General features: G+C 44.5%; 2 protein-coding genes across 15 annotated transcripts in view; one reads left to right on the forward strand and one right to left on the reverse strand.

Annotated features, from left to right (window-relative positions):
* Positions 1-13831, forward strand: part of LOC310663080 (uncharacterized protein) — a 192067-nt gene that overhangs the window by 68019 nt on the left and 110217 nt on the right. For 5 of the 11 annotated variants that reach the window (XM_083410693.1, XM_083410690.1, XM_083410686.1 and 2 more), the window contains exon 2: positions 11108-11356. The exons of 1 other annotated variant lie outside the window; for it this stretch is intronic. In XM_083410693.1, coding sequence (XP_083266819.1) covers positions 11108-11356 — 249 coding nt within the window. Of the gene's footprint in view, positions 1-5641; positions 5677-11107; positions 11357-13831 lie in introns of those variants that run through there. 5 more of the 11 variants (XR_014504361.1, XR_014504362.1, XR_014504363.1 and 2 more) reach the window with 2 other exon arrangements.
* Positions 1-13831, reverse strand: part of LOC310663170 (uncharacterized protein) — a 110491-nt gene that overhangs the window by 38362 nt on the left and 58298 nt on the right. The window lies entirely within an intron of this gene.

A 13831-nucleotide genomic window follows, 5' to 3' on the forward strand; every position in this document is an offset into this window, starting at 1 on the left:
AATTCGGGAGATAGCCACAAGCAATACTTTCAGAGAATGGTGGTGAGTACATGTCATATCACATCAAATCTTATCTAGATGAAAATGGTATTAAACATTTGCACACTACCCCATTTACTCCAGACCAAAATGCAATAGCGAAGAGAAAAAATCGCTCTCTGATAGAGATGGTTGGGTATGTTGATGGAGTCTAATTTATCATTTGAATATTGGAGTGAGGGACTGATGACAGCAACATATTGGCAGAGCAGACTGCCAACAAAAGCTACAAATAAAACAGCATTTGAACTTTGGTTTAGAAGAGTACTGAACATCTGTCACGTTAGAGTCTTTGGTTCAAAGGTTTTTGCATATGTGCCAGCCCAAAGACGTACCAAACCTAGCACCAGGACTGAGTTAGGAATATTTGTCAGCTTTGAGAAGGGTTGCAAAGGTTACAGAATTCTTAATCCATAGACAAGAGAAGTAAAAGTCGGAAGCCTAGTATATTTTAGAGAAGGAGAGAAATCCTTTGCATGTGTTCCTAATAAGAACAAAGAGGAACAGACTGATGCTGATTCCGTAACTGAAGAGGTTCCAGTAAAACTGATCTCAGAAGTTGAAAGAACAAAGAATTTACCAGCAGAAGGGGGAACAGAGTCAGGACAAGGAACCGTGCGTGATGAAATGGAAGAACAATTAGAACCTTTAATTAGATGCTCATCACGAATTAACAAAGTCAGCAGAGCGACTATCATACACCACAAGAGCAGTAGCTAATTGTGAACCTGACACATAGAAAGACATCAAGAAACTTCCTGCAGAAGAAGCTGCCAAATGGATAGAAGCAGCCAAGAAAGAAATTGAAGCATTGAATGAAAACAACACTTGGACACTTACTTAATTGCCAAAGGGCTATAGGGTGCAAATGGGTGTTTGAGGAAAAGTTAGATGAGGATGGAAACGTACAAAGGTATAAAGCAAGGCAGATGATATAATTTTGTATACTGAGAACAAACAAGATTATACAGAAATTGATGAATGTTTAAATAAGAAAGTTTTGCCATTTTACATGCTAAATTAAAATTGATTAATTCAAATTAGACACAGTGAGAAGGGGAGTGTAAGAAAAACTACTATTTGAATAGCAGAGTGCTTGGTATCCAGTGGGCGGGACTTGTGTGTTTTGCTCCAGAATCAGCCCTTCCCTTCAGTGGGTTCCATTATTGTTCAGTTAAGAGAGACCAACTGCCTCTTCTTGTTTTCTTGTCTCAGACTTGTCTCATGTTGTTGTATTTAGTTTCATTTATGACAGTTTTCATTATTATTAAAGCTTTGTTTAGATGGTCAGATCACTTCCTGTGGGGGGTGGGGATGAGTGTTCAGACCCCTGGGCTCTCACTTGTGGGGTGCCTCAGGTTCTGTCCTCTCCCCCATACTTTTCAACATCTACATGCAGCCACTGGGAGAGATCATCAGGGGGTTGGGTTGGGTGTTCATCAATATGCAGATGATACCCAGCTCTACCTCTCTTTCAAATCAGAACCAGTGGTGGTCCTGTGTGAGTGCCTGGAGGCGGTTGGAGGATAGATGACGGCTAACAGATTGAGGTTGGATCCTGACAAGACAGAAGTACTATTTTGAGGGGACAGGAGGCGGGCGGGTGGGGGGGACTCCCTGGTCCTGACTGTGCCCCCTGAAGGACCAGGTGCACAGCCTGGGAGTCATTCTGGACTCACAGCTGTCCATGGAGGCGCAGGTCATTTCTGTGTCCAGGGCAGCTGTTTACCAGCTCCATCTGGTATGCAGGCTGAGACTCTACCTGCCCGCAGACTGTCTCACCAGAGTGCTGCATGCTCTAGTTATCTCTCGCTTGGACTACTGCAATGCGCTCTACGTGGGGCTACCTTTGAAGGTGACCCAGAAACTACAACTAATCCAGAATGCGGCAGCTAGATGGGTGAATGGGAGCAGCCGCTGAGACCACATAATACCGGTCTTGAAAGACCTACACTGACTCTCAGTACGTTTCCGAGCACAATTCAAAGTGTTGGTGCTGACCTTTAAAGCCCTAAACAGCCTTGGTCCAGTATACCTGAAGGAGCGTTTCCACCCCCATCGTTCTGCCCGGACACTGAGGTCCAGTGCCGAGAGCCTTCTGGTGGTTCCCTCGCTGCGAGAAGCCAAGTTACAGGGAACAAGACAGAGGACCTTCTCGGTAGTGGCACCCGCCCTGTGGAAAGCCCTCCCACCAGATGTCAAAGAGAACAACAACTACCAGACTTTTAGAAGACATCTGAAGGCAGCCCTGTTTAGGGAAGCTTTTAATGTTTAATAGACTATCGTATTTTAATATTCTGTTGGAAGCCGCCCAGAGTGGCTGGGGAAGCCCAGCCAGATGGGGGGGTATAAATAACATGTTGTTGTTGTTAAGTTGTTGTTGTTTACGTGAGCCACTTATTTTTTTTCTCATTGAAAAAGAAACTCTGCTGAGCAAAGGCATGGAATGTCCTAAACTCCATCCATGAGGGGATATTCCCAGTTTGCCAGGAGGTACAAAAATGCAGTATGGGGAGGAATTTGGAGAGGGAATATGAAGGGAAGGGCAGAGAGCCACACCACTTCCAGCCTCACAGCAGGGTAGACTCATATTTTGAAAGTGCTCTCTCCCCTCTCCTCTCCTGCCAGGTTCTGCAGCCTCTGAAAACACTCCTGGTCTTCACCTCTCCCAATGGAGACAACTCCCAAGAGGCTGAGGAAAATCTAACTAACTTCCAGCCAGTTGCTAATCTCCCTTTCCTGAGCAACGTTGTGGAGCAGGTGGTCGCAGACCTGATCCAGGCACTCTTGGAGGAAACTTCTAGATCCATTTCTGTCAGGGTTTAGGCCCGATTTTGGCACAGAAACTGTTTTGGTCGCCCTGTACAACGACCTCTGTCAGGAGAGATAGGGGAAATGTGTTCCTGTTACTCAGGTGGCCTCAGTGGCGCAAAGTGCCTTCCATCAAGCTTCGGCTGATGTACCAGCTACATGCTTAGCAGGACAGGGATAGCCTAACTACAGTGGTACCCCGCAAGACAAATGCCTTGCAAGACGGAAAACCCGCTAGACGAAAGGGTTTTCCATTTTTCAATGCGCTTCGCAGGACGAATTTCCCTATGGGCTTGCTTCGCAAGACGAAAATGTCTTGCGAGTCTTGATATTTTTTTCCGCTCCCCACCCCCTTTTTCTAAGCCGCTAAACCGCTAATAGCCTTTTAGCAGCTAATCCGCTAATCCCTTAAGCCGCTAATAACCGCTAATAGCCTCTAAACCACTAATCGCGCTAATCCGCTAAGCCACTAATAGGGTTGCTTCGCAAGACGAAAAAACCGCTAGACGAAGAGACTCGCAGAACGAATTAATTTCGTCTTGCGAGTCACCACTGTACTGTTGCCTATGCTCTGGTAACTTCAAGGTTAGATTACTGCAATGCATTACATGTAGGGTTGCCTCTGAAGATGGTTCAGAAACTTCAGCTAGAGCAGAATTCAGAGGCCAGGTTGCTCACCAGGGCAAGACAATTTGAACATAACACCTGGTTTGACGGCACTGGCTACCAATTAGTTTCTGGGCCCAATTCAAACTGCTGGTTTTGACCTATAAAGCCTCAAATTGCTCAGGACCATAATAATCTCAAGCACCACCTCTTTCCATATGAAACTACATGGACCCTGAAATCATCTTTTGAGGCACTTCTTTGTGGCAAAATCAGAACGGGCCTTTTCTGCAGCAGCTTCCTGTTTGAGGGATGCTCTCCCCAGAGAGGTTCGCCTGGCGCCATCATAATACACATTTATGCGCCTGGCAAAAATGTCCCTCTTTAACCAGACATTTGGTTGATTGCAATCCAATGCCCTTCTAAAATGTGTTGGGCGTGGGCAGTTATTAGGTTGTTTTTGTTTTTTCATGTATTTTATGAGATGGCCACAAGGAGGTCCAGGGCAGAATAGTGATAGAGACCACCACCAGGGTGTGGGCACCTGCAGGTCCACAGGAAGGTCCAGCAGGGAGTCATAGATCTTGCCCAGCATCTGGCAGGTGCTCTTGTAGACACAGTTCATTCACAGCCCCTGATTCCTACCAACGTGTGTGCGTTGTGACGTCAAGCCCATCCCCCCATCTCTATCTCTTTTTTAAATATTGTTTATTAATTTTCCTAGTTATTACAAATCCTACCAAATTACATAATTTAATACAATTTCTTAAAATCAGGTTTCCTGCTCCTGTTGCAAACATATGTCAATCGTTTCCTCCCATTTGTGCATCATTTCTTTTTTAGTGTCCAGTTGTCATCTGTCACTCTCAGTTACATCATTCTTGCAGCTGAACACGTTTCCTCCTTACAAACAGCGTCTCTGTTGCATTTCACGTGTGTAACCCTTAAAGTACATTGTTGTTTCAGACCTGGTGTGCTAGGAGAATTAATAACTATTTTCCATTGTTCAGTTCTTTGCAGTGTTTATCTGGATGGTACAAGGTCACATTCCATTCCTTCCACTATTTACTGACTAGCGTACAAACTGCGACCATAAGTAACTCACAGAGTACTTGTCCAGTCTCCCCCATTAAAATTCCGCTCTGGAGTTCTTCCTCGGCACACAAAATCTTTTCTCAAATTCAGCTTCTTGCCAGATCTATTCGGCAGCCGTTCATTCTTCTTGCTCTGTATTGCTCCATCACACTCCTCGTCTGGTCCAAAAATAATTTGAAATAAAGTCCATTCAACCTTGGCTGTCTCCTATCAGAGGAGGGAGGGTCAGAATTCACGGAAACCTGACACAGATTAAGGAACCCAGCACAAATCATGCCAGAGACTGAGACATGTCCATGCCAGGGACACACTCCCAGGATGCACCAATTTTGCCCTTCAAGATAGCAGACATAGACTTGAGTGGCGCAGGGGGATGCAGTGAACTCCACAGACCATAATGGGGAACATTGCCAGAATATTTGCCTCATAAATCCTGGTTTTCCCCTGCCCGAACCTCCTCGCTCCCCCGTTGCGGGTAGCAAGGGGTGACCACAATTGACTCGTGATGCAGGCCGGACTCCCTCCCCCTCCCCCATCTCAATGACTGGTTGGTGCATATGGAAGATGGGGAGCCAAGTGACTTTTACAAGGGACATGGGCAAAATTGCTGCTATGCTAAAAGTGAAAGGTAGCTGTGAGCCAATTGACCCTTTAACAGCAGCTTAAATCTGGAAATTTCCAGACAAATGAAGAATCTGTGGTGGGTTAATTGCTTCCCTGGCAGTCCCAGAAAATTAAAGGCAGTTGAGGTGTATGTTACTCCTTGAGGTTTACCGTGAAAACCCCTCCCACTAATGAGAATAGCCACAAGGCAGCAGAGAATTAAGGTCACAGTGTTCCTTCACCATTTTGCTAATTCTGCATCTTGTCCTCTAAAGAAGATAAAGGAAGATGATTATAGATATTGTGTTCTCATGTTGTACTTTTATGTTCTGAACTGCCTGTGATCTGCTGATGAAGGGTGGTATACAAATAATAATAACAATAACAAATAATAACAAAAGGAGAACTTCCCCATAGTTATTAGGATTTCCCACAAATCCCAATTACACTCTAGTTTCTGGAAGGACTTTCTGAGAACCTCACAGAATAGCCTGCCACTGACTTCTTCCCAGGCTTCTCCAGGTGAGTTTGCTTCTCTTTCCATCCTCTATGCAGCCTTCTCATGCATCTACCTGAAATCTGAGCATCTGGAACCACCCTTAGAAACAGAGCAATAACAACCCTTGGATTCTCTTACTCCAACTTTTCTGCTTATTTGTCAGCAGTAAACGGGATAGTCATTCCAAAGGGACGGATCCCATGGTTCCAAAACAAATACCCTTTTATTAAGATTTGTAAGTACCTGTTAAAGGAGACTCTTGAGAGTCCCATGGACTGCAAAAAGATCAAACCTATCCATTCTTAAGGAAATCAGCCCTGAGTCCTCACTGGAAGGACAGATCGTCAAGCTGAGGCTCCAATACTTTGGCCACCTCATGAGAAGAGAAGACTCCCTGGAAAAGACACTGATGTTGGGAAAGATGGAAGGCACAAGAAAAGGGGACGACAGAAGAAGAGATGGTTGGACAGTGTTCTCAAAGCTACCAGCATGAATTTGACCAAACTGCGGGAGGCAGTGGAAGATAGGAGTGCCTGGCGTGCTCTGGTTCATGGGGTCACAAAGAGTCGGACATGACCAAACAACTAAACAACAAACGTGCCTGTTTCTGTGTGCTGAGGTCTTTGTAGGTTTAGGGGACAGAAGAGACAATCTTCTGATGGGGCAAAGAAGGCAGGGCTCTCACAAACTATGTAGCTGAAATTATTTAGCTGAGATTCCTGCATTACAGGGGAGGTGCTATCAGGGAGGTTCTATCTATACAGGGAGCGCAGCTATCGTCAAGCCTTGACCAAAGAATGGTACACTCCTACCTGGGATGGTCGTCTTCTTCCACTGTGCGTGGAGCTTAGAGAGGGACGCACATGAAGCTATCATCAACCCTTGATTGAAGAACGGTACACTCCTATCTGGGATGGTCTTCCTCTTCCACTGAACATGCAGCTTAGGGAGGGACACACATGAAACAGGGGGACACATGCCTAGCCAGCCAGGTCAGCCAGATGAACCCTGGCGATCAATGGGGTGACAGATGTCTCAGTCGGATCCCCCTCACATCCGTCTTGATACGTCTCCTGGGGCTCCCAAGTTCAATCATGTATGAGACAATGTGTGCAGAACTAGGTATACACACGGTGGAATATTGGTTGTGGGCTAGCACTATAAAATACTGGTTTCATTTCCATTTTGTTGCCAACCTTACATAGGAACTCTTACATAGGAAAATCAGATCTATTGGTATTCAAATCAGATCTTGAAACCCTTGTATAATTGGAGTGAGCAACATATTTATTGCAATAATCAAAACAGATTAAGGTACATTGGGGGAGGAAACAACATCAAGTCAGGTGTAAATAAAATTTGCTCCCCCAAGATAACAGGGTCACATATCTCAAAATTAATAATTTCTGTCCAACTCAGGACCTTTATCTTAGCCCGACTGAATGTTTTTCCTTCAGCTTTTGTCAAGGGCAGATTTTTAAGCATCCCCAGAAATGATAGACATTGTGGATGTTCTTTGAATGTGCCAGACACTGAAGAACATATCCTTTTCTACTGTCCATTTTACAACCTGCTACGCAAATGCATGCTACCACCCCCCACCCCCTTTTTTGGTAGTCTAACATCACGGTACAATGAAAATATCCGATTCTATCTGTCTGACATTAACCCGGAATTAACTGCAAGGGCCCCTTCACTGCCTTGCCGTGGCGAAGGGGCTTGAAGAACTCAGAGAAGCTATGAACTATGCCGAGCAGGGCACCCAAGATGAACAGGTCATAGTGGAGAGTTTGGACCAAACGTGATCCACCTGGAGCAGGAACCGGCAAGCCACTCCAGTATCCCTGCCAAGAAAACTCCATGGACAAAGACAACAGGCATATAAAAGATATGACGCTTGAAGATGAGCCCCTCAGGTCGGAAGGCGTCCAACATGCTACTGGGGAAGAGCGGAGGACAAGTACAAGTAGATCCAGAGCTGATGAAGCGGCTGGGCCAAAGCCGAAAGGATGCTCAGTTGCGGATATGCATGGAAGCGAAAGGAAAGTCCAATGCTGTAAAGAAAAATAGTGCATAGGAACCTGGAATGTAAGAACCATGAACCTGGGTAAGTTGGATGTGGTAAAAAATGAGATGGCAAGAATAAACATTGACATCCTGGGCATCAGTGAACTAAAATGGACGGGAATGGGCGAATTCAGTTCGGATGACTATCATATCTACTACTGTGGGCAAGAAACCCGTAAAAGAAATGGAGTGGCCCTCATAGTCAACAAAAGAGTGGCGAAAGCTGTACTGGGATGCAATCTCAAAAATGATAGAATGATCTCGATACGAATCCAAGGCAGACCTTTTAACATCACAGTAATCCAAGTTTATGCACCAACTACTGGTGCTGAAGAAACTGAAATTGACCAATTCTATGAAGACTTACAACACCTTATAGAAGTGACACCAAAGAAGGATGTTCTTCTCATTATAGGGGATTGGAATGCTAAAGTAGGGAATCAAGAGATAAAAGGAACAACTGGCAAATTTGGTCTTGGAATTCAAAACGAAGCAGGGCAAAGGCTAATAGAGTTCTGTCAAGAGAACAAGCTGGTCATCACAAACACTCTTTTCCAACAACACAAGAGACGACTCTACACATGGACATCACCAGATGGGCAGCATCAAAATCAGATTGATTATATTCTCTGCAGCCAAAGATGGAGAAGCTCTATACAGTCAGCAAAAACAAGACCTGGAGCTGACTGTGGCTCAGATCATCAGCTTCTTATAGCAAAATTCAAGCTTAAACTGAAGAAAGTAGGAAAAACCACTGGGCCGGTAAGATACAATCTAAACCAAATCCCTTATGAATACACAGTGGAAGTGAGGAACAGGTTTAAGGATTTAGATTTGCTGGACAGAGTGCCTGAAGAACTATGGATGGAGGCTCGAAACATTATACAGGAGGCAGCAACGAAAACCATCCCAATGAAAAGGAAATGCAAGAAAGCAAAGTGGCTGTCCAATGAGGCCATACAAATAGCGGAGGAGAGAAGGCAAGCAAAATGCGAGGGAGATAGAGAAAGATACAGGAAATTGAATGCAGAATTCCAAAAAATAGCAAGGAGAGACAAGAAGGCCTTCTTAAATGAGCAATGCAAAGAAATAGAGGAAAACAACAGAATGGGAAGAACCAGAGATCTGTTCAAGAAAATTGGAGATATGAAAGGAACATTTTGTTCAAAGATTACCATAATAAAGGACAAAAGTGGTAAGGACCTAACAGAAGCAGAAGACATCAAGAAGAGGTGGCAAGAATACACAGAGGAACTATACCAGAAAGATATGGATGTCTCGTACACCCCAGGTAGTGTGGTTGCTGACCTTGAGCCAGACATCCTGGAGAGTGAAGTCAAATGGGCCTTAGAAAGCATTGCAAATAACAAGGCCAGTGGAAGTGATGGTATTCCAGCTGAACTATTTAAAATTTTAAAAGATGATGCTGTTAAGGTGCTACACTCAATATGCCAGCAAGTTTGGAAAACTCAGCAGTGGCCAGAAGATTGGAGAAGGTCAGTCTACATCCCAATCCCAAAGAAGGGCAGTGCTAAAGAATGCTCCAACTACCGCACAATTGCACTCATTTCACACGCCAGCAAGGTTATGCTTAAAATTCTTCAAGGAAGGCTCAAGCAGTATGTGGACCAAGAACTCCCAGAAGTGCAAGCTGGATTTAGAAGAGGCAGGGGAACCAGAGACCAAATTGCAAACATGCGCTGGATTATGGAGAAAGCTAGAGAGTTCCAGAAAGACATCTACTTCTGCTTCATTGACTATGCAAAAGCCTTTGACTGTGTCGATCACAGCAAACTATGGCAAGTTCTTAAAGAAATGGGAGTGCCTGATCACCTCATCTGTCTCCTGAGAAATCTCTATGTGGGACAAGAAGCTACAGTTAGAACTGGATATGGAACAACTGATTGGTTCAAAATTGGGAAAGGAGTATGACAAGGCTGTATTTTGTCTCTCTGCTTATTTAACTTATATACAGAATTCATCATGCGAAAGGCTGGGCTGGATGAATCCCTAGCCGGAATTAAGATTGCTGGAAGAAATATCAACAACCTCAGATATGCAGATGACACAACCTTGATGGCAGAAAGTGAGGAGGAATTAAAAAACCTTTTATTGAGGGTGAAAGAAGAGAGCACAAAATATGGCCTGAAGCTCAACATAAAAAAACCGAAGATCATGGCCACTGGTCCCATCACCTCCTGGCAAATAGAAGGGGAGGAAATGGAGGCAGTGAGAGATTTTACTTTCTTGGGCTCCATGATCACTGCAGATGGTGACAGCAGCCACGAAATTAAGAGACGCCTGCTTCTTGGGAGGAAAGCAATGGCAAACCTAGATAGCATTTTAAAAAGTAGAGACATCACCTTGCCAACAAAGATCCGTATAGTAAAAGCTATGGTTTTCCCAGTAGTGATGTATGGAAGTGAGAGCTGGACCATAAAAAAGGCTGATCGCCGAAGAATTGACGCTTTTGAATTATGGTGCTGGAGGAGACTCTTGAGAGTCCCATGGACTGCAAAAAGATCAAACGCATCCATTCTTAAGGAAATCAGCCCTGAGTGCTCACTGGAAGGACAGATCGTGAAGCTGAGGCTCCAATACTTTGGCCACCTCATGAGAAGAGAAGACTCACTGGAAAAGACCCTGATGTTGGGAAAGATGGAGAGCACAAGGAGAAGAGGACGACAGAGTACGAGATGGTTAGACAGTGTTCTCGAAGCTAGACCAAACTGCGGGTGGCAGTGGAAGACAGAAGTGCCTGGCGTGCTCTGGTCCATGGGGTCACGAAGAGTCGGACACGACTGAACGACTAAACAACAACAACAACTGCAAGGGGGGCTGAGGTCTTGTTAATAGTATCTCTTGGAGTGCTAAATGGCACTATTTAGTGGGAAGAAATCCCAATGAAGTTCCTCATCATTATATATTTTACATGGCTGTTTATTTGTATATATTTTAAATGTTTTAGGATGCCCTATATTTGTAATGCTGGGAAAAGTTTTGATGACATAAGTAAGTAAGCATTACAGGGGGTTGGACTAGATGAGCATTGGGGTCCCTTCCAATTCTGGAATTCTATTATTCCAAGAAAGAGAATATGCATGGGAAAGAGGGTCAGAGAGAAGGAAAATCACAGGGGTGTAGAGAAGAACAGAAGGCAGACAAAAGCAAGACTGGAAGGAGTGAGATGAAAAGCAGAGGTTTTAACCTATGGCATTTATTCATTTGCTGATTTTTAAATCATTTCTAAGCTGCTTAAATCTTAAACAGTGCACTAAGCAACATAACAACTGTAAAGCAATATCAGAAAAACCATAAAAACAGTAATATAAAGTCATTAAAAAACCAGGAATTTCATCTGTCTGTCTATCTATTTTGTTCCCTTAGGTGAAATATTGGTGTGCACTCTCTCTGGCTCTGTCCCCGAAGGCATGATGATTATGTGGCAGGCAGGTGGCCAATCAGGTAACATCTCCGGCATCATAAGTGCAAGCATTGGTAGCACAGCATACTTCAGCGCTGAAGTACTACCCATTTCGCAGGTGAACACAAGAACTTTCGCAGATGAATTTCAGCTGAAGTTCGTCTGTCGAGCATCCCTCCCTGGGTCCCAAACAAATGTCAATGAACCTGAAGGTAAAAACTCTGAACACAGTTGGGACGTAGTTTTCCTTTGAAAAGCATGGTTTGGGAGAGGGATGATTGTTTCCAGATTGCTTAAAATTGTCTCAGGGACTGACCATTTCAAGACTGCTTCCTCCTTAATTCAGAAATTTATTTCAACAGCAACAATCTTTATTACGGTCCAGAGACCCAACAAAACATTACAAATCAATACACAATTCATACAGCCTACCTCCAGGTTAATCAAGCATTTTGTTTAGAATATAGGGCTCATTTGTTCTTGCAACCACCGATAAAAACTTTGCCACTGCCAACATTCTAGCTTTTGTCCGGTCTTCCAGTAGGAACCTGACATAGTGAACCTCTGATGTTCCCGGGAAAGGCACCAGCAAGGGTAGTATCAGTTCAGCCCTGGCCTGCTCATACTTTGCACAATGCAACAAAATATGATTTATGGAATTGATGTCTTGAGCACATGAACAAAGTCTGTCCTGGTAGGGAACTCCTCTCAACCTACCATCCAGCACTGCAGAGGGGAAGACATTCAGTCTGGCTTTGGTGAAAAGCCTTTGATAGTTAGGTACTGTCAGGTTTTTGATGTAAGAAATTAACTCAAAGACATACCCATATTGAACTCCTGCTGCCACCGGACTACAGACTGCCTGTGATCGAGATCGCAAGTCACTGTGTGCATTGTCCTATAATCTTTGCTTTAAAACCTTTTGGGTGCCTTCATAACCCAGGTAATACAGTGGGGGGGGGGGAGACAGACCAATAGAGGTGGCTTTTTTAGCCATGGTTTTCTGCCATTTGCTGACAAATTCCTCATTGGTCAAATGTTGGTACAGACCCTTCCCTAGATTAAACACTGAAATCCTGAGGCAATGTTTTAGGGCAGCCCACCACGCTCTAGCTGAAATTGGGTATTCACCAGCTTCCAACAGAAGTACAGAGTTGGGGACGCAGTTAGGTACCTGCAGCAGAGATCGTATAAATTTTGCCTGAAAGCCATCTAGCTTTGGCAGGTCCCCATTATGCCAGACATTTGCTGCATACAGGAGTTGGGAAACGGGCTTTGCATTGAAAACCCTTAAGGCTGCTGGAACATATTTGCCTCCCTTTGTGAAGAAGAATCTATGTATGGCTAGCTTTGTAATCTCCGCCTTTTGAAGGGAGGTTTGCCAATGGTGCTTCCAAGATCCTGTATGATGGAATGTGAGCCCTAGGTAACTGAAGTATTTTACCTGTTCGAGGTTATGGCCATCCAGCACCCATTTAGACTGGGAGAATCTTCTTTCGAAGATTAAATTTTAGATTTTTCATAATTAATGGATAAACCATTTCCAGAACAGTAATCAGAAAATTTCCTCAACAGATAATTCAAACCCGGTCTGGAACATGAGATGGTGGCCGCGTCATCAGCATACAACAAGAGAGGGGTCCTTCTCATTCCTATTTTTGGAATGTGTCCATCTGGGTCCATTAAGTTCTCTTCTAGGGAAATTTATTTATGCTTTCCATTATGGCCTGTTGAGATAAGACTTTCTCCACCAGTTGCCATGATATCAGTGCTAGTATTGGCTAAAGACACAACTTGAAACTGCAGTCAGTCCGGTGGAGGTCTGAACAGTAATTCTCCTCTTATCTCTGCAGAAAGGTTTTCACCGTTCTTGAACAATACTAAATACATGTTTTTATCAGAAAGTAACAATGGGAGAAGGAAAGGAAAGAATGTGTACCCTGCAAGGGCCAAGGTGTCTCCCACAATAATTTCCACCCCCATTAAAAAACATTCCCACCCCCAGCCAAGGATCCTTCTAACCTTCATCTGCCTGTTGATAATGTTTACGCAGCATAGGGTGACCTAGATGAACAGATGGTGCCCTTCTATTGGAGGCAGATTTTTATATCCTTGCCCTGGTGGCCAAGTCCACACATTTAAGGAGCTCCGTACCTAGTTAGCTGCTCCAAGAGCAACTGTGCAGAGATGGTATCATTGGATATGGGAAGTTTTTATCTATCCTTGGTTTTTGTAATGGTTCTAGGGATTGCTTGTGTGTAAGTTGCCTTTACTCACGGCTAGGTTGCATGGCTGAACCCTTTCTGACAGGACAGCCTCTATTCCGTGGCTGCCTCAGTCGCTGGCAGAATGCGTCAGCGGGCGTTTCTTAAACCGCTTCCAACATAAAAGCTGCTTAACGCCCAGTCTCCTCCCCCGTTGCCTGCGCGAAAGCTTTCTGCGCAGGGTGGGTGTGGGCAAAGGAGCACTTGTCCCCTCTCCACTGGTCTCCTGCGAAGAGTCTTGGTACATACAGCGCCCCCTTGTAGTACAACAACCCTTCCTTTTCCTCAAACCCTCCATGGTTCTCCCTTCTCGGAGCTCTGATTTTAGTTTGAGCGAACTCGTCATTTCTAGTGAGCTCCCCCAGTTCCCGTTTCCCAACCAACGCTCCCCCCCACACCCATCGGTCCTCGGGGATCACATGT

The sequence above is a fragment of the Podarcis tiliguerta genome (assembly GCF_965153285.1).
Source record: "Podarcis tiliguerta genome assembly, chromosome: 13".
NCBI classification, from domain to species: Eukaryota; Metazoa; Chordata; class Lepidosauria; order Squamata; family Lacertidae; genus Podarcis; species Podarcis tiliguerta.